The sequence below is a fragment of the Amphiura filiformis genome, chromosome 3, assembly GCF_039555335.1.
Source record: "Amphiura filiformis chromosome 3, Afil_fr2py, whole genome shotgun sequence".
NCBI classification, from domain to species: domain Eukaryota; kingdom Metazoa; phylum Echinodermata; class Ophiuroidea; order Amphilepidida; family Amphiuridae; genus Amphiura; species Amphiura filiformis.
The window spans coordinates 3,831,725-3,854,024 of NC_092630.1; the positions used below are offsets into that span (position 1 = coordinate 3,831,725).

Sequence of the window (22,300 nt, forward strand, 5' to 3'; positions counted from 1 at the left end):
GGGGGCTTCAGCACCCAAAGCCCCCCCCACCACTGTTTTCAGCCACTTTTTGTTCAAGCCGGATTGGCGCTAATGGGTATGGGTCCACTCATTACAAAAAGTCTGTGCAAACACACTTTTCTTATATATAAAAGATGTCCTCTATTTGGAAGTCCTGCACCCTGCCTCCCGAAATAAATCCTGCGTAGAAGCTTGCCTGAATGGTTACACAATTAGGCTTGTACAGTGATTTGAAATCAAACTGCAGTTAACTCAAATGAAAAGGCAACCTGAGTGTTGTAGTAAGCCAACTTTAATTGGGAAGCCTAATTTCTCCATACATCCTTGAAATCTATACTGAACTTCAAATGCAATTTGTGCTAAAAATACAGTGGTGTATTATGTATTTGTGTTTAATAGTTGCGTATTTCATGACACATTTATGTGAGCATCAATGCCATGCTCGTGGCTACTGGGAAACCGATCTCACATACCAAGAAACTCCATCGCATTCTACCAATAGTAAATATTATGACAACTATCACGGTAGGATCGTGCACATGCACCACATTAGCTACATTAGCCTCAATTTGCAGGCATAGTTCAATAAGCTACTATTGTATAGCGGGAATTGTTGTGATGTTTTTATTTTTGCTGTTAATTTCCGAACTGCAAATTTAAAAGCTGGCAAAAACATGTTTTACCCATCACTGCCCATAGGCTTCAATGTGTAACTTTTTGTAATTGAAATACAAAAAACTGCAAAACTGCTCCGAACAGATCAAATCTGTACCAACAAGATCATGCCATTAGTGTTCGCTGTATTTTGATAAGAACCGTGCCCTGGGAGATGATAATGTAATAGCCTCATTCTCTTAGCATAGTTCAATAACCTATATTAACCAGTTTCATCTATCAATTTGACCTCATATTCTAAGGTATGAGTCTATTACTCAATCTCCACAAGTTTATTCCATATTACTGTACACATATTAGGGAGACTCTTGGAGATGAGACTGTTTCTAATGACCAATTTGACCTCATGTTCTAAGGTATGAGTCTATTACTCGGGCTATTACTCAATCCCACAAGTTTAGTCCATATTACTGTACACACATACTAGGGAGACTCTTGGAGATGAGACTGTTTCTAATGATACATCAAATCAAACATTCCTTGTTTGATATTCTCCTACTAGTTGTGGATAATTGGGTAAATTTGAGCACATAGAAAGTAATGTTACTGATGTAATCTGAAACATGACTATGTAATAGCAAACTTGAGTGTGTGAGAGTGGCACACGATCAGGTTTACTGGTGCCCAGAATGGCTCCTTGGTTGACAATTTGTTTGGTTTATTCCCACCTTCTCTCTCTCCTGTTTGTCAGTTTGCTTTTGCATCTGCTAACCCATCATAACACCCATGGGGTCAATCCTGGGTGGGGGGAAGGGGAAGTGTCACCCCCTCCCACCTTTAGGCAAAATGACCATTTTTTTGTTCTTAGCAAAATGTGACATGATCAAGGGGAATGAGTCGGATGTTGTTAATATTGTTTTTGAGATATTGGCAAAAAGATGTTCAATTTCTTTTGTTTTATATTGTTTTTAGCCATTGATAAATTGCTCATAACTCAGCAAGCAAATGTCCACTTTTGATGGGGTTTGCATCAAAATGTACCAAACTTCAAATTGAAAATTGCCCACATATGACTCATTCCCCTTGACCGTGTCACAAATTACCCATTTTTTGTTCTTTTCAGCCACTTTTTGACAATTCAGGTTGAATATCCCCCACATTTCAAGACATATTGATGGTAATGATACCTCCTAACAGTAACACTTAATTAATGTACACCAATAAATGTATACTTGACCCACCCAACCTTGCCCTATCCCTAACCTAACTTTATCCCTAACACACTAACCCTAACACTTACGGTAAACCTACAAATGTATGCTTTACCTAACCCTGCCCTAACCATCAATGGCCACTACCAACAGTGTCATTAATCCTAACCATGCACATTGTTTTTAGGCTCACAGAAGGGAAAGAAGAAACAAAAAAGGAGAGAAGATGAACAAAGAAGTCGCATGGTACTGACCCCCGCATTTCGAACCTCCGGCCCCTCACATGCCGGCCAGAATATCGCGGGCCTCTAGCCACAGGTGTTATGTGGGCCCGGCCAGCAATTCCCTGGATATATATATGACTTAGGCTGATTGTGTCATCACATCACGTGGAATGCATGCACGAACAGTGGTTTTAATAGCCACCCGTCTTAGGACGTGCACTCTTGTTGTAGTTTACTTGGAAGGCAGTGGGTATGTCAATATAGTTCTTGTGCTTGTTAACCAACTCCAGAGGTTCTTGGGCTTCAGATCAGGCTTTGGCAGATTCGACTAGTTTTGCATGGCCATATACAACTGTCTCACTTCCCTCTGAGATGTTTGTTGGCCTTGGTACATCTTCTGGAAAGTTTCTGCTAAGCCAGATTGCATAGCTTCCTCTCATAGCTGTCTTTGCTGCCTGGTCCATCATCTTCTTCCTCTTCCCTTTTGGTATAGCGAGTGCTGCTAGGAGCTGCTAGGCATTTTGGCAGGGTTGTGTTATAGAAGACATGGCTTCCTATTTCAATTGGGAAATAGTGAGTGATCCATGAGCGGTTCTCACAGGAACCCTCTTGGTATTTGATTCAGTCTTTGCTATAACCAGGGACAAGCGATTTCTTGCGGAACTTTTTCAGCGCAATTGGCTATTTTTGTTCCTATGGGCAGGGATACATGATTTGCACTGAAAAAAGAGTTCCGCGCAATTCCGCTCAATTTGCTATTTTTTTCCGCGCAAATTGCCTGTCCCTGGCTATAACCCAAGAGTCTAGGGCTACAAGTTAACTGTACTTACATTTCTTCCAAAATCCCGGCCCCCAACTCAACACAAAAGTTGGCAACCATGAGAGTTACCAAATCTTTCAAACACCCCCTTTTGCAATGATTTTTCATCAAATTTACCCCCTTTTTCATACAAAATCAAGGACAAAATTTGGCCAACAATGTGTTATCATCCAGAATCCTAATTGCACATCTTCATATCCCACTAAAACCAAGATAAAGGACCACCCCAAAAAACACATTAAAGGAAAAATTTTAGTTTAAGTTCAACATATTGAAACACTTTTCCATATATTAAAAGATGCTTTAACTCACTACCAGTAGAGAGATATGAGTGCCTGCAGACCTTTGAGGATAGATTTGATGTTTCCGAACAATTTCAATCCCACTATTATATGATAAATCTCATAAAATATTGCCGGCAGTGAATTAAAATTCTAGTGAAATACTCTTTTTGTTTCCTTTTTTCCATCTTTTTTTATTAGAAATTGACTTTTGAATATGAAAATATTAAAAATTCAAGTAAGGAGTTGAATAATCTGCTACAATGGCTATTCCAGTTGAAATTCATACTCCCCATATGGATCACATGACCTTAACCTCCCACCCGGGTGGTGTAGATTTCAAACGGAGTCACCCATTTTAGGCAACCCCATTTGAAATTCACACTCCCTCTGTGGAAGATTAACATCATGTCTTCCATAATGGGTGTATGGATTTCAACTGGAACAGCCCAATGGTTAATCAGAGATTAACAAGGATTTGGTTCGTGCCGTCGCATATATTAAGTACTTCTTCCGAGACTCATCTGAATGCTGCATCACACTACGCTCGAGGTGTGTGTTTGGTTCTGAAGTATTGCGCTGCATACGTATACACTCTGTCAAGCTATTTATTGAATGAATACTATTTAACAGGGGCTGATGCTCAAGAGTAGTCCAATCTGAATGTTGATATGAAAGAATGCTATTTAACAGTGGTTGACTGCATGGTTGATACTCTAGAATAGTATATTTGAATGTTGAATTGGCTTATATTGAAGAGCTTTTGGTTCATTTTGTATGTATGTATGCATCAGGATTTTTCTCTTTTTTTTTAGATTTGTTTGTATGTAGTTTCCAAAATGAATGCATTTTATAAAATGTAATAAAGGCACAGTTATGTTTTGAAAGTTTATAGAAATTTTGAATAAGTTCAGTGGTAGCAGCAGGAATTTTTGCCCCCCAAAAGTGGAAAATGTCCTAATTTTGGGTTTTTACTGGGGGGGGGGCACAAGAGTTCTGAATAGGGGCATTTACCCCCATGTCCCCTCTTTGTGTTGCCACTTTTAAGTTCATTAATATTTCAAGACCAACTAGCCATATCCCAGTTTCAATGCAAATTTGTGATCGTAAGAACATGTTTTACAGGATCAAGCACATAATCTTTTCCTACAAATTTATTTGATTTGGGGCAAAGAAGTCAAACTGTACAGCCCAATTTTAGGTATGGCACTTTTTTTCCTGAACCTAGGTAGGGTAGGCCATTCAGTGTTTAAACACCGCTCTCCCCAGGGCCCACAATGCAAGTGAGGTGTACCAATGGTCAGTCGTTACCGTGATTGGAACTGGCTATGAGGTCTTTGTCATCCACTGTATCTGCTCCTCAATTCAAATGTAGTAATGGAGAGAGCGGATAATTGAATATCAATGTTGCCCCCGCCGGACATCAGATCAGGGACCTCCTGCATCAGAGTCAAAGTCACTGGACCACACCGCTCTCACTATTTTTTTTTTTGCTTATTTCTCAAACAAGTTCATCTTGATTAAAACAAAATCAGATAAACACTTCCAAAATATTGTCCTATGGGTGTAATTTTTTGTGTATTTCAGTGGGAGGCCTGGAGGGTTTTCCCTGGTTGAAGGTGCATGGGAATGTGCCACAGTTTTGGGGTACCTTTTCAGCGATTTTGGTATATCGATGGGTGGGTTTGTAGTGAAGTGCAATATTTGGGCAAATTTAGGTGCTTTTTGTGAAAAATTGGTTTGCAAAAATAGCAAAAAGTAGGTATAGAGAAAGTCAGCATCCAAAAGTCTGGGTGGCACATCCCCATACAAAAAAATTCGAAGCCTCCCACCCGGAGTGGGGGCATTAGTTTGAATAGCAATGCTCCCTATACTCAAGTTGTGATAGAATCTGCACACATGTGGCAGCCATTAAACAGAGACCTCGGTTATCATATTTGATACCATCTTTGTCATACAGACAGGTTTCATGTGTCACAAGTCTTCGAACTCCCAAGCGATAAAACACAGGGTTTACTATTTCACTAACGCTGCTTTAATTACAACTTCTTCGATATTGTTGCTTTATGTATCAATTACATCATGCTTCATATTTAATATTTTGTAATAGTATCATATGTTGTAGATGAAGCTTTAAGTTTGCTTTTAGTGTTGGCAAATAAAGTGGCCTAGTATTATGAATTTATTTGAAAGTATAGCAAATCCAGGACATAAGGTGAACCTTTCATTGATTTTATTCTGTTTATCCAATTTCGTTACATGTTTCTTCCATTTGTTCCTCATGTTTTCATTTCAGTAAAAAAATTGCTAGGAGTTATTTTTTATATTTTGCTCATCATTAATTGGAAAGTACTTTAATTATAATTTTTTCTTTTTCTCTTGAGAGTATCAAAAATTAAATTAAATTTTGATACCAAAAGACAGTTAATAACTTAATTATAGCTAATTCGATTATAGCAAAAGAGTAACATGGCCTCGCATAAAATATGTATTCCCTTTTCAAATACTACAATAAAATGAATCCTTGGATAAAATATATATTCACTCTTATTTTGTAGAAACTACAATAATTAATTGTTCAATATCTAATTTGAATACAATTAGAAAAGTTTATTAGGTTTTGATTGCAGGTAACAATTCATCGTGTTCTTTCAAGTATGAAAAGCTGTTTTTTGTGGCCACATATATATTCACAACTATTTGCATTTACTGTAAAATACAATGCTCTTTATATGGCAAAAGTTTATTTTTGATATGGGAAGATCCACCTCATGCAACATACTTTTTCATGAGTTTGACTCATTTTGCATTTAAAGTCATATGAAAAATATCCGCTAGTATATAAAATTTGGCAAATTCTTGTTACTTGTATAATTTTCATGCATGGCAAAATCAACCTACACTATGATAAAAGTGCAGTGATGATCCACAACATGCTCATCTATCAGGGCACATTTCTTTAACCCCAATACATTTGTACATTCATTGAATGACCTTTGAGAATTTGGGTACAAAAACACATACTCTGCAACTTGAGGTCAAATTTTGCACTGTGATTGTTTTAACTGAGGTTATTGAACTATGCCATTGGGATGAGGCCATTGTGGTCCATAGTGATATCTTGCATTATATCTGAATTGAAAAGAACGAACCTTGCATTGTGACAATTTTATTTTAGGAACCGAAAAGATACAAAAGAATGCTTTTTTGTGTGTATGTGAAATCAAGTTGTTGAGTGGTATTTAAAAGGAGCCCATTAATTAGTCACCAATCTCGCACTTAATCAAGGCTGTTAATGGAAACGCTGCGTTTTCAACATATCTAGTGTACCTCAGTTGGGAGTTTTAATTTACACTGGAGACTTGTATACTTGCCACTCAAATTCTGAGTAATCAATACTTTAAAACTTCTTAATGTTGCACGTGATTGGTGGAAAATGTAAGAAAGAAGATCCGCTGATAAATTTTGCACGAGAGATTGAAGTCGCCAAATGTCACTTTTAAGAAGTAAGATTTTTGTGTGCAAACGTAGGTGGATGAAAAGGATTCTACTGACTTAGGGGTACTACACCCTGGCCAATTTTTGCCTATTTTTGCATTTTCCTCAAAAATTATAGCGCATTGGTGACAAGTAAGATATGTATATTATAGGGGCAAGGACTACAACTATTGCACTGAAGATTCAGTAACTCAAGGCAAGTAGTTATTGATTTATTGATCAAATACTGGATTTCCCCCATTTTTGACTGTAACTCCACAACTGTTGTCGGCGCTGAAATAAAATTTCCGGTGCAGTAGTTGTAGTCCTTGCCCCTATAATATACATATCTTACTTGTCACCAATGCGCTATGATTTTTGAGAAAAATGCAAAAAATAGGCAAAAAATTGGACAGGGGTGTAGTACCCCCTTAATGGTGGTAACTTAAATGGGTTTACCATTTGAAATCCATAAACCCCCTATAGAGGACATGACCTTAATCTTTTACAAAGGGAGTGTGAGTTTCAAATGGGGTTTAACTGAATGGGTGACTTCATTTGAAGTCTACACTCCCTGTGTGGGAGATTAAGGCAATTTATTACATAGGGGGTGTATGGATTTCAACTGGAATAGCTATTTATGTGCAATCCAACAAGTGTGATTAGTTTTATATGTTATTTGAAAAAATATAAATGCGTAAAAGCTGTGTGACCTAATTAATAGCATCAAAATGCAAATTTTGGTTTCAAATGAAAGTACATATTTTTTTTAACAACCCGTTGAAATTTAATGCCTGAAATATGTTTCCTTTAGAGGATGTGTACAAAAATGTGTAGAAAAGCTGTAACCATTCATGGAAGTATGTCATACATTTCTATGGTGTATTGTTATACACATTTTTGCTTTTGATTATATCCAAACCGCTGAAACAATATAACTCCAAATGTGGAAACGGAATGTTTTACTGGTATGCTTCAAGATAAGAAACATACCGTACTGACGCGAGTATAGACCCACACCGTTTTTGGGTGAACATTTTTCAATTTTTTTTTAAAGTTTTTTATTTTTTCGGTTTTGTAGTGTACCTGGACCAAAAAATAAATGCTAGGATCATTCAAAAAAAAAAAAAAAAAAAAAAAAATTCAAGATGTTTTGTATTTTAATATGAAAATTGATAATTTGTTTTCATGTCATACTCTATGAATGATTTCAAAATGCATTGAATTTTAATGTATTTTGAAATCATTAATAGAGTATGCCATGAATACAAATTATCAATGTTCATATTAAAAATACAAAACATCTTGAAATTTTTTTTTTTTTAGGTCAACCATGAATGATCCTAGCATTTAGGTTCTAGGTCCTGGGACACCCAAAGCCGAAAAAATAAATAACTAAATAAATAAATAAATAATTTATTTCTGAAATTTTTCGAAAATTTGGGGGTGGGACTTTACTCGAAGGTGGGACTATACTCGCGTCAGTACGGTAATATGAAAAAATTTGACCGCATTGCTTCAAACATGATGAAATACTTAATACTACAGGGTGTCCCCAAAAAAAGAGGCCCCTCGTTGCGCCCTCTTTTTCTCCTATTTCAGAAACGGTGATCAAGCATATGTTGTATGTAAAGAAGCCTTTACCCGTTAGCTTTAATAAACCAAAACAATTATTTCAATCGGCTCATAACTTTTCAGGATATGCTCTCTTAAAGAAATTATCCGCTTTTTCACTCTGTCCACAGAGGAGGTTTGGCTACTTCAAAGATTGAAAAGTGCATATACCATGCATGAATATAAAACATTCCTATTAGGGAATGGGCTTTACCGGTGGGGTTATGGATTTTTTAATTTGGGCGAAATTGATGTGGGATGGACTTCTTTTGCTATACTTGCAATTACTTATGTTTTTCTCAGTTATTTTATGCCTTTTTGTTTTATTATGTTTCTTACTTCTTACTTTATTGTTTCTTGCTTTCTTTTTATTGACAGCATAAGTCATTTATCTTTTTGGAATAAAAGGTAGCCATGAAAAGGGCTGTTTAGTTTGTCTTTGGTTGCCTCCTTGACGAATACAGGTTTCAGCCCTAGTCCTCATTGCATCAATTGCGTTGCGTACCAGAACAGTTTCAAATTCATCAATTGATGTTTTAAATGTTGTTGCATCAATTAGCACCTTTCAAATTCAGAGGTAACCCTGTCACTGATGAATTTGATAACCAGGCTAATTGGTGTTTTAATGTTATTGCATCGATTAGCACCTGTAAAATTCAGAGATAACCTTGTCACTGATTAATTTGATAACCAGGCAGGTTTGGTTCACCCCAGAAGAACTACTCTGGTGGGGCTTCCTCTTTAAATTTTGACATATTTGGCCTTAAAAACTGGGATAAAGTAGGGGAGCCCAAATTGGGGGAGGGGTACCTCCCATGCCTGGCCTTGTCCTGCCACTGAATGATGATATAAGCCATAAGCTTTTCTGATCTGATCCAAGTCACTATGGACAACAATAGCCTCATCCCAATGGCATAGTCCAATAACCTCAATTACATAATCATAGTGGAAATTTTGACCTCAAGTTGGAGAGTATGAGTTTTTGTACCAAAATCATTCAATGAATGTTTTTGTACCAAAATCATTCAATGAATGTATAAATGTATTGGGGTTTAAGAACTGTGCCTCTGATAGAGGAGCATGTTGTGGATCCTAGTGAGTGACCTATTTATGGTGATGAATCAGGTTCAGGTACAGGTAGAAATGTTTTCTTAATGTAAATCACAGTGTGGACACTTCAAGACATCTGAATGTCCTTAAAACAATGCACGTTGGACAAATTGAATGGAATATTCATGATTTAGAGTAGGAATCAGCATTGTTGATTTTGTTACAAGATATTGCACACCATTTTCTCGTTGATGCACTAATTCTAAGCACCTTGCTTCTCGTCTTACAGATGCACCCGATACCAACAATGTCCCCAGAGTGAAGTCTCCGCTAGATGGTTACCGTATAACAATTCACAATGTGTTAATATTACCAACATCCAGCCATTTGATAGTCTGCCAGTTACGACTAGCAACAAAGAGGTAAACAGACGTGATTTAACTATGAATAATGGGTTTGGTGAACGATGAAGAGGTGTTGATTTTTATCAGTTGCCTAAGATCTCACTTGTTGCGTGATATTGGACTGTTCCATTTGAAATTCATACACCCCTATGGAAGACATGACCTTAATCTCCCACACAGGGGGTGTAGTTTTCAAATGGAATCACCCATTCAGGTAGGCTAACCATTTGAAATTCAACCATTTGAAATGTAGACGATTAAGGTTATTTCTTTCATATGGGGTGTATGGATTTTAAGCATAATAGCCAGTGGCGACACCAGGCTTTTTTCGGGGGCATGGGGGAAGTGAATTTCAGGGGAGAGGGGAAAAATCAACAAATTTTGCACAAAATTGCTGCCGAAAGAGAAAATGTTTGTAATTTTGGGGTTTTTGCCTTAAAAGTGGGGAGGGGGAAAACTGGGGAGGAGTGGGCAAGAAAAATATGGGGGGCAAATGTCCCTCTTGTCCCCCCTCCATATAGTGCCACCACTGATAACAGCTCTTTGACATGTGAAATAAGGTGTATTAAAAAGCACTGATATCTGATATTTTGAAATGAAAAGTTGACACTGATTATACAATCTAATAATAATTCTGACAATTTGTTCCCATGTCATGCATGTAGAAGAGAAGTTTGTAAAACACTTTTTTTTCTTACAAATTGGCAAAGTTTCAATGAATTATGGCTTTTAAATTTGGTGAATTTGATAATTCCTCTTAAAAATTTAGATCAATGAACATATTTGTGATAATTTAATTCTCTAAATTGAGACTCTAAAAATGAGCATATTTTTTGTGTGAAATGTAGTTCCCAGTTCTCAGTATCTCAGTTCTCAGTATGTATCCAAGATATTTTTGTTTGAATAAGGTTCTGCGAGATCAGCTGATACCACTTTTGTTTTTCTGCTTTTTTGGCATGTGCCTGTATGTGGTTTCCTCCCATTGTCTCTCAGTTTCTATTAATTATTCAAAAACAACTTGTTTTTAACATAAAGTGTAGTAACCTCACATGTGATCACATTTTCTATAGAAGCTGATCATTAGTTTCAAATTGGACACCTAAAAATTAGGACAAGATCGTTTTTCATTGGCATTATTAGGTAAACTTAATATTGCACCGTCCAATCTGTTGTATTGGCTTAAAACATGCTAGGATTATATCTGACAGCAGTTAGAACTCATGTGGAATGATGTTTTACAAGTCTTCACAAGATTTATGAGGCTTTTGTAAAAACACCAGTTGCACTTCAAATGAACCAAGAATATTATAAGGGTTTACTGAATATTTCATTAAGCCTATACACTACCCCTATTAGCTTGAAACTCTGAAAATCATCAGGAGGACAAGAGGAATTTTACTGCTGAGTTTGGTACAGATTCTTCTAAATCTTTTTAAAAGAAAAAAATGAATTTTATTCAAAATAATGACAATTTTTGGCAAACATGAGCAATTGATGGAGGCGGGCTGTCGCTAACTAATGATGATTCATTTCCATTAGATTTATCCATTATTTAATGATAAAACCATTCTTATTTCATGTATCATTACTACTAAGTTGGGGATGATGACAAGTGGTCTATCGTACATCACTTTGGATTATGTTGATCAAAATTAAGATGCACGGAAAGCACTGATAACATTAAAGAATATCTTACATGTACTGGTCCAATCACACTGAAGTTGGTAGTAATGATATTAAGATGTAGGCAAAATAAGGAGCAAAAACAATAGAAAATTTAGGCCGTTTTAATTAAATAGTTCATCTCAAAGCCCTTCCCAAGTTGAAAACCTAATGTGGAAGGCAGTTTTTTAGAGGTTTTTTTTCGTACTTTATTTTTTTTATCTGTGGGACGAGCTTTTGGCAAAGAATAGACCAACTTTTTATCTGTCAAGGAGGTTTCACTGACTCAAGATGAAGAATTTGAGATTTAAGATTTAGGCTATTTCGAAGTCTGACGATGTCAGACGTGATATTTTTGTGTGGTGGATTTGAAGAAAAAAAAACACAGCAGAAAAAATTGATATGTACTCAATCCAACGTGAATAATGCGCAACAATCGGGCTGATCGGGCTGAGGGACTTATAAGATTTCAACATCAGTAGGCTAAAGAACAGTTAGTACAGGTAAATAATTTAGTTGTCAAAAGTCCCTATTTTGGCTAGATTGGACCAGGTTGTATCACATATGTAACGTAATCCAAGTCATTTATCCAGCAGAATTAAATATACATTTAATAATTTTGCTAGTTATACATTTGTTGAAACTTTCATTAAACTAGGCTATTCCAATTGAAATCCATACACCCCCTATGGAAGACATGACCTTAAATCTTCCACACAGGGAGTGTGAATTTCAAGGGTTAGTCATTCACTGTCGTCTGCTCCAAAATGGGTTATTCCAGTTGAAATCCATACACCCCTATGGAAGACATGACCTTAATCTTCCACACAGGGGTGTGAATTTCAAATGGGGTCACCCATTCAGTGTCGTCTGCTCCAAGATGAGCTATTCCAGTTGAAATCCATACACCCTCTATGAAAGACATGACCTTAATCTTCTACACAGGGAGTGTGAATTTCAAATGGGATTACCTTAATGGCGAACTCCATTTCAAATGGGCTATTCCATTTGAAATCCATACACCCCCTATGAAAGACATGACCTTAATCTTCTACACAGGGAGTGTGAATTTCAAATGGGATTACCTTAATGGCGAACTCCATTTCAAATGGGCTATTCCAATTGAAAACCATACACCCCCTATGAAAGACATGACCTTAATCTTCTACACAGGGAGTGTGAATTTCAAATGGGATTACCTAAATGGGTGACTCCATTTCAAATAGGCTATTCCAATTGAAAACCATACACCCCCTATGAAAGACATGACCTTAATCTTCTACACAGGGAGTGTGAATTTCAAATGGGATTACCTTAATGGCGAACTCCATTTCAAATGGGCTATTCCAATTGAAATCCATACACCCCCTATGAAAGACATGACCATAACCTTGTACATGGGGAGTAATTAATTTCAAATGGGATTACCTTAATGGCGAACTCCATTTCAAATGGGCTATTCCAATTGAAATCCATACACCCCCTGTGGAAGACATGACCTTAATCTTCTACACAGGGAGTGTGAATTTCAAATGGGATTACCTTAATGGCGAACTCCATTTCAAATAGGCTATTCCAATTGAAAACCATACACCCCCTATGAAAGACATGACCTTAATCTTCTACACAGGGAGTGTGAATTTCAAATGGGATTACCTTAATGGCGAACTCCATTTCAAATAGGCTATTCCAATTGAAAACCATACACCCCCTATGAAAGACATGACCTTAATCTTCTACACAGGGAGTGTGAATTTCAAATGGGATTACCTTAATGGCGAACTCCATTTCAAATGGGCATTCAATTGGAATCCATACACCCCTATGAAAGACATGACCATAACCTTGTACATGGGGAGTAATTAATTTCAAATGGGATCGCCTTAATAGCGAACTCCATTTGAAATCTACACCCTGATGGGGGAGATTAAAGTCATGATGTCTTCCACAGAGGGTGTATGAATTTGAAATAGAACAGCCCAATTGGGCTCACAATTCATGGGATGTGATTAGTTTTCGGATGTGCAGACGACAACAAAATAGAAACGAAACTTGACATTTCTTTTGGGGATATCTCAAATCAAATTTTGGTGAAAAAAACCTTGTTTTGCTAGATCACGTCACATGTAGGAGCGCTTTAAGCTGTTATCAATACAACATCCCAGGCAGCAAATTATCGCATGAGTGAGGCCCAGGACAGTTGACAAGTCTATAAAAGCGATATATATATTTTTGACATTTGTAAATGTACCTGTGTTGTGCTTTACATCGAGAGCAAATTTAGCTTCACTTTGTGAAAACAATTTTCTGGTTGAAATGAAACAAAAAATGGCTAAATACTGAATGAATATGGAGTCTGATGAGGTAAACATTACAAATTAAAGGAAAAAAGTTGGAAGTTTTTGTAGTTGAAGCTTAATTCCAACCCTGAACCTCCAGATTGCCAGTCCGGTGCTCTATCACCTGGCTACCCCTGGATGTGATATGACAACATGATAAAGTTTGTTCTGCTTATAATAGGCGAAAATTATTTTGCTTTTGTTACTGCACGCGTCAATTAAGTCCCAACGTAAATTCACTAACACGTGCACCAGTCACGCAATACGCAATGCACAACTATCGTAAGCACTGCGCCCAACTGTGTGCACGCCATTCTAAATCAATACATGGTGTTCCAAGTCTTTTTTTTTGCCTGAAGCCGAACAAACTTTAGCAAAGTTTTAAATGGCTATATCTGGAAAAATGTGGCCCCTACCATCCTACGTCAGTGATTTTAAGTGGTTGAGCTAAAAACATGGAGACAAGCCGCCCTTGTATGGGTGTATATATGCTATCCAGGATTGGATAAGCTTTAGTCTTCAGTCTTTATGCTCCTAGAAAGCAATGCTTGTCCAAGCTGTGTTTCACCTCCAGTTTGGTAATGAAGTAGTTGCGTAGTACACGGCTCAGGTTACATTGTTGAATCATGTATTCTAACCTAATCCTAGATAGCATATACACATGCATACAAGGGCGGTTTGTCTGTAAGCTTTCAGCTCAATCGCTTAAAATTACTGACGTCACTACTAGACTCAAGGTGAAAGGAAGTATAGTTAAGTTTATATTTTTTTTTTCTATTTCTAGTTGCATTTGAGTGTAGAGAATCTTCCAGAGCTTGACGATGATAATTCCTACAAGTGCGTCTTTGAAGATTGGAACTATGTGTCCGATGCCAATATAAAAGATGGCAACCAGTTAACGTGTCTCAGTCCACCTGCATCAGTGATACCACCTGTACAGCATGATGGTATGATATAATGACAAATACATTGTTTTATGTTCAGTATTAAATGTAGTGATGTATTGGGCTATTCCAGTTGAAATCCACACTACCCCTGTGTAAGATTTTGGAAATATCTGCTACAGGGGGAGTATGTTTTTCAAATCTAATTGGTCAGGATTATTCATTTTGAAACCCATACTCCCTCTATTATAGCTTTATATCTTCCACAGCTGGAGTGAGTATTTCAAATGGAAGTTATCCAAGTGTCTATTCTATTCAAAACTCATACTCCCTCTGTTGAAGACTTTAGCTAAATCTTCCACAGGGGTAGTGTGAATTTTAGATGGAATAGCCCATTTTAGCCAGCAAGACCTATAATAGCTGACTTCAGAGTTGTAGGTGAGACTAAGGTGATGGGACTGCCCAATTCACAGACAAGTCTCTTTCCAAGTGCACATGTGCCTAAATATTGGGCTGTTCCAGTTGAAATCCTTACACCCCCAAAGGAAGACATGACCTTCATCTCCCACACAGATATGTAACCCAATTTGAAATCACACTCCCTGTATGGAAGATTTAAGATCATGTCTTCGATAAGCAGGGTATGGATTTCAACTGGAATAGTCCGTTATGCTCTAATTTGGAAAAAACATTCATCAAAGTGAGCTACAAGATTAGTCTTTTTACATTCAAACCAATTTTGTTCTGTATATTTCTTGGCTGTGAGCCTGGAGCCATTCCGAATTCTTTAATTATGCATTTGATGAGCAACATGATTCAACTTAATTTTGACTTTAAATATTATGGTAGGGACTAGAAAATAATTATGTAACATTGTTCCTTTAATGGTTTGTGTGCTGCTGGCCATAGTCCCAAGTTTTGAGATACTTTCTCAAAATATCAAGAACCACTGACACAATACTGGACTTGTTTGTACTCATTTTAATGCATTTTTCATGCTGATTCCAAATATGGTCATGCAGATGCACATTTCTGAAATTTTTAAATTTTTAAAGAAAATTTTGGAACTTGTTGTCTGCAGTCAACACTCATGTGGTGAGGGTTAACATATAACTGTCTGTCACAAATTGGCTATAAAGTTGATACTAGTAGGCTGACTTATTGAGATATAAAATGGGCAAATTCTACTTAAAAACAAGGCTTACAATGTTATATATTGCATTTCCTGGTTGCTTGTTAGTGAAGTCATAAATGATTGATAAATGGCATAGGTAGGATATCCGTTAGTATCTATGAATAATTAACCCTCCCCACACCGGTATTGTCTGCCGACTGCAGACAACAAGTGCCAAATTTTCTTTAAAACTTAAAAATTTCAGAATTTTCATGACCATATTTGGAATCAGCATGAAAAGTGCATTAAAATGAGTACAAACAAGTTCAGTATTGGTTCAGTGGCTCTTGAAATAGCTGTTGATATTTTGAGAAAATCTTAGGATTTTTTTATGTCGAATGCTATAGCCAGTATACAGAGCATTAACTCATTCATATTGGACTAAATCTCAAAAATAGACATGCTTATGAATCAAAAAGATGATTGATTAATAGTACTTTGTGTAACATGCATGTGAATGCAACTTATGATGTTGTAGAACACATGGCCTGATTAAAAATAAAGCCTATAATCTCCGCAGATTTCTATTATTTCAATAGTTTTCAACGTGGTAACAAAGAATTTTAAGGGGGAAATGCATTACAGTTGTAACATGCAACCTGACACTGATGGGCTATAATGCAACTATGAAATTTTACTTTGAGAAGAAGCTTTTAATCTTTTTGATTTTGTGTCGGAAATGTTTTATTGAAATGACATGGCATGAGTGTAAAGAGCTGAAGTAATCAATTTTACGCATGAAATATAATATAAGATGCCAGTGCTCTAATGTAACCTAGACTTGTTCAACTTTCTTTTTCATCTGGGGATAGAGACGTAAGTTGGCTATTCTAGTTGAAATCCATACACCCCCTATGGAAGACATGACTTTAATCTCTCACACAGGGGGTATAGATTTCAAATTGAGTCATCCATTCAGGTAACCCCATTTGAAATTCACACTCCCTGTGTGGGAGATTAAGGTCTTCCATGGGGGTGGATTTCAACTGGAATAGCCCTATCCTCTGTCAGCCACCTTATGTAGCTTAATCAATTTGTAAGATTTCATATTTTAAAGATTTGTCTGAAAAATGCTTTTTGTATGTTTCTGGTCCTTCAAGTATTGTGAAGACAAAAATTATGTGGGATGGGATGAAGTTGCATATTTTTACTTTAAATTCAATTATTGTAGCCGAATAATGGCCACTGTAGTGGTCCCTAGATGAAACTGAGTAGCAGATACTCACCTTGGGTAGGTAGATTCAATCATATCATAACTAGTGTTGCCAGAATGTGGCTTAAACACACAATGCCACTCCTCATAAAAATTCTACATACAATCAGAGTCTTAGCTAGGATTTGACAAGTGCCCGTCATTTTCACCAAAACTGCTTGTCCAAAAGTTGACCCTGAAAACATAAACTAGAACTCTGCCCCTTCTGGGGTTTAATCAGTTCAAATAGCTATTGCTTTGATTTATTTGCCTGGTCTTGTTTTGAGTTCACAGATCTTGTTCAAGCAATATTTTTAGAATTTATCATATGTCACAGGCATTAATTTTGCCTGTCCCAGGAGCAAACTGCCTGTCCAAAATGATGGGTTGATAGGTGGCTTGCTAACACCCTGCATACAATGCTAAAAATTGGGTTACCTTTAAGGGGTGGGGTATGAACGCTTGGACAGTATTTATTGTGGGACATTAGAGCACATCAGACATATCGAATTGCATTCTGAATACGAAGAATGTCCTTCTGATATCAAATAATTTAGATTTTTGAAATTTGCAATGTAATACACATTTTATGGCAAATAATTAAAAATTGATATTTAACAGTACTCGAAGTAAACTTTATAAATCTGATCCCACCTACATGTAGGTGGGATGAAAAGCCGAAGATTAATTGAAAATTTTGACCTTTCAGTATTGAAGATATGGATTTTTTCCCCAAAACACCCAAAAAATTAGGTCTTTTGGGAAAAAAATCCATATCTTCAATATGAAAGGTCACAATTTTCAATTGATTGTCGGCTTTTCCTTCCAGCTACATACACTTTAAGAATATGTCATTAGATTTATAAAATTTACTGTTATATATCCAAAATGTGAAAAATATCAAATTTTAATAATTTGTCATAAAATTTGTATTATATCGTGAATTTCAAAAATGAAAATTATTTGATATCAGAAAGACATTCTTCGTATTCAGAATGCAATTCGATATGTCTGATGTGCTCTCATGTTCCACAAAAAATACTGTCAAAATGCTCATTCCAGATCCCTTAAGAACATCCAGGTACAACAGGATTTGAGTCTTTGAGACCTGTTCTCACAAAATGAGCAGAAAGTCTCCCTGGAAGAAAAGGAGATATGGTTCATTGGACACTCAAGAAAACAATAGAAAACAAAAGAATATGTTGACTTTTGAAGACCACTTTAGGGAATAATCCTGGCAAGTTTTATATCATTTTAAAGCTTATGATCCAGGTATGATTCTGACCATGTCAAAAATAAAGATTTGCAACTTTCTTCTAATTTTTTGGGACAAGTATTGTTAGATTGTTAGATATTTGTTTGATTTGGGCCGGTCACTTCAACATTTTTTAGTATGGCTTGGTTTTAAGGAGCCAGTCCGCCGTTATTTTAGTCTAAATCCAACTCTGGTAAGCAGGATGTAGAGTGATATGTATACTTAAGCATTACAATTTGTTGTAAGAGTGCATTGTTAGTCCACCACAGAGTAGCACTATGGAATACTTGGCATGCGTATAGTTCCGCGATAAACACATGCGCATATGATGCTGTCCAGAAGATTACACGCATGCACGAACCTTACACTGCGTACATGTTTACTACACTAGTACATGGACGCAACAGGTACATTCCAGCTTGGCCAAGAATTACCTAATATACATATAATACTAGTATTGAATCAAGTATTCTGCCGTTGTTTGTGTGATTTCTGCTATGCAATAAGCACTCAGATGGTTTAATTTTGTATGTTTTACTGTAAGCAATGTTGCAGCCAAAGCCAGTGGTATATTTTGCATCTTTAATTTGTGTGTTTTTCCTTAGGCTATGCTGCAGCCATAGCCGATTGTATCTGGTGTATCTCGGTCAGAAAAGCACTCACAAGGTTTAATATTGGTGTTTTTTCCCCTGAGCAATATTACAATCAAAGCCAGTGGTGTCTGTAACATCTTTGATCAGAAAAGCACCCAAATGGTTTAATAATTTGGGTGTTTTCCTCAGATGATTTTACATCCAAAGCTGCAGATGGCTGTTGCATCTTTAGACAGAAAAGCATCCAAATGGTTTCATTTGGGTGTTTTTCCTCAGGTTATTTTGCACCCAAAGCTACAGATGGCTGTTGCATCTTTAGACAGAAAAGCACCCAAATGGTTTAATTTAGGTGTTTTTCCTCAGGTTATTTTGCACCCAACCCTGCAGGTGGCTGTTGCATCTTTGGTCAGAAAAGCACCCAAATGGTTTAATTTGGGTGTTTTTCCTCAGGTTATTTTGCGCCCAAAGCTGCATGTGGCTGTTGCATCTTTGGTCAGAAAAGCACCCAAATGGTTTAATTTGGGTGTTTTTCCTCAGGTTATTTTGCACTCAAAGCTGCAGATGGCTGTTGCATCTTTAGACAGAAAAGCACCCAAATGGTTTAATTTAGGTGTTTTTCCTCGGGTTATTTTGCACCCAACCCTGCATGTGGCTGTAGCATCTTTGGCCAGAAAAGCACCCAACTGGTTTAATTTGGGTGTTTTTCCTCAGGTTATTTTGCACCCAAAGCTGCAGGTGGCTGTTGCATCTTTGGTCAGAAAAGCACCTAAACGGTTTGATTTGAGTGTTTTTCCTCAGGTTATTTTGCATTCAAATCTGCAGGAGGCTGTTGCATCTTTGGTCAGAAAAGCACCTAAATGGTTTAATTTGAGTGTTTTTCCGCAGGTTATTTTGTACCTAAAGCTGCAGGTGGTTGTTGAATCTTTGGTTAGAAAAGCACCCACATGGTTTAATATTTGGTGTTTCTCCTCAGGCAATTTTGTATGTAAAGCTGCAGGTGGGTATTGCATCTGGGGCAATATTACAGCCAGAACAGTGGTGTCTAAAGCATCTTTGGTCAGAAACGCCACCAAATGGTTTAAATTTGGGTGTTTTACCTTAGGCAATGTTGCAGCAAGAGCCAGTGGTGTCTGTTACATATTTGGTCCGAATAGAACTGTGGCAACCCTCCTGATCCCAGTTTGGCATCATTTGATTCAGCTATGATTACTGACACATAGTCCATATGTATTCTTTACCTATCCAGATCACATTACAGCTCAACTCTACATCTATTCATCAGAAACCCAGGTCAAATTTGTAAGCCGAGAATTCTACTTCTATGAGTGCAGCAAACATGAATCGTAAGTCAATTATCAAATGGTGTCCATTACAACCCCGATGGTATGATGAGTCTGCCGTGGATTAATTACAAAAATATGAACCCGTTTGATTAGTGGTCCGAGCGTGGATTCGCTCTCATGTTGTTTGGTGTTTGTCTGGAGGGGCATTGAACAGCTGGTCGGGGCCGGGATGAGTTATCAATTAAACCGTGACCGAGATATGTATAGAGACCTGTGCATTCAATTTCTATATATATATCTATATATATGCAGCAACATGTGGTCAATTTACTCCTCAATAGTCCATAGATTGAATATTGTCTGCTCATCCTCCTCATTGTATCCTGGGGCTGACTAGCCATTCTGGTAAACAGAAAATCAATGCACAGTCATAAATGTGACACACCCAACTACTTAGTCCATCAAAATAAGCTTAAAAAGTTTAATATTGGCTGTACAGACCAAACGATAAAGAGGGACTCATGGTCAGGGTTTCAGTACGAACTATAACTAACCAACTAAGTAATTTTGTGCACATTTCATTGAAAAAAGTATCTGAACTTGAAAAATTGGACATTACTTGTTTAAAATTAGTGTGCATTTTTCAATATTTGGGAGGGTTGGTTGGGTGGTGCGTTGTTTATACAATGGACTATTCCAGTTGAAATCCACACTACCCCTGTGGAAGAGTTTGGAAATATCTTCCACAGGGGAGTATGAATTTCAAATGGAATGAACATGTGAGGCAGCTCCATTAGAATTTCATATACCCTCTGAGAAAAGATTCAACCTGAATCTGCAACAGATGGAGGGTGAGTTTCAAATGGAGCTGCATAATGTGTTCATTCTATTTGAAATTCATGCTCCCCCTGTGGTAGACACTTCCACAGGGGTAGTGTGGATTTCAATTGGAATAACCCAATTAAATTAGTATGCAAATAACAAACCCAAAAGTGTTAAAAAAATTATTTTTCATCTAAAGTTGACACAACATACATTTATATTCAAATACAATGTGGTCTGAGAGGATGTATTGGAAAACCCCTGGGCTGAATGGCAAAACATCTTTAAATACTCTTGAAATGTCATTTCAATACTAGCCAATAATTAAATGACATTTTAAAGTAACCTCAGATGAAAGAGCTGCTGTTGAAAGAACTTATCGTCATATGATATTGGTAAGCTTACAATTGAATTGAGGCCATCTTAGCTACACAAGGACATTAACTGGCCTAATTTTCACCAGCACTACTTGTGCGATGTAAAGGAAAGAAGAACAATTTATTGTAGTAGCTTATTTTATTTTTCAAAGTCAATTTCATGATTACAGCTAAGTGCACAAGATTGATGATCTAAGTCAAAATTACCTCCTAAATATAGGATCCTGTGTAAAGATTTCAACCCCGGATTTAAGTTAAGCTTACTGAAAAACAGTTTAGAAGATTGATGGTGTAAATATGCACGTCAGTTCCATGTCACATGGCCCATTAACTTGTTTCCAGTTTCGCCCATATGTAAATGCTATTCATTTGTTTAAAAAAATGTTCATGAAGAAGCGCGTTTTGCTATCATGGCGGAGATAAACAGGGACTAAATGACAGATGGTTTTATCGCTACGATGGATCTGCATGGACGGTGTATTTTCTATGTGGTTGAGAGTTTCTATAATGAAACCAGTCACCAGACCATGGTACTAAGATTAGCTGTATATTATAACTTCTGAGCGATGAACGCAGTGTTGCTAGTGGTTGCACTTTAGCCGCCATTTTGGGCTATTTTGAACTTGCCTGTCATGGCTTTAATAAACAATGGGCAACTTTGACAATCTTGAGGCTGTATATAATAGCAGCTGTTTTTGAATATTAAAATTTTATTATTTTTTTAGAAATTCAGATTGACTGTAAGAATCAAGAGTGCTATAAAGCTTTTTTTTTTATGGTATGAAAGGATTTCAGAATATTGAAGAGTGATCTACAATGATTATTTTCTTAGCAGGCAAACTGATTGCTGTCCACCAAGTTGGGTGGTTTTTAAGCAATTTGCTGCTGAAATACACCCAAATTTCTTAAGTTAGGTGCATTTATATGATAAAATTTTTGAATACTTGAGATACTCACTGCAACTTAGCGCAGCGAATTTCCGCACTTTAGCACCTAATATGCGTGGCATCACTAGTTAAGCGA

At 36.8% G+C, this 22,300-nt stretch overlaps 2 protein-coding genes across 2 annotated transcripts in view; both read left to right on the plus strand.

Annotated features, from left to right (window-relative positions):
* The window catches only part of LOC140147890 (plexin-A4-like), a 165,071-nt gene extending 155,272 nt beyond the window's left edge, over positions 1–9,799 (plus strand). Inside the window, exon 8 of the mRNA XM_072169669.1 lies at positions 9,582–9,799. Within this exon, the coding sequence (XP_072025770.1) occupies positions 9,582–9,762 (181 nt within the window). The 3' untranslated portion in view covers positions 9,763–9,799. The remainder of the gene's footprint in view (positions 1–9,581) is intronic.
* A 3,908-nt stretch (positions 9,800–13,707) lies between these two features.
* Positions 13,708–22,300, plus strand: part of LOC140147022 (plexin-A4-like) — a 43,246-nt gene continuing 34,653 nt past the window's right edge. The window contains exons 1-3 of the mRNA XM_072168793.1: positions 13,708–13,722; positions 14,482–14,644; positions 20,042–20,138. Of these exons, the coding sequence (XP_072024894.1) occupies positions 13,708–13,722; positions 14,482–14,644; positions 20,042–20,138 (275 nt within the window). The remainder of the gene's footprint in view (positions 13,723–14,481; positions 14,645–20,041; positions 20,139–22,300) is intronic.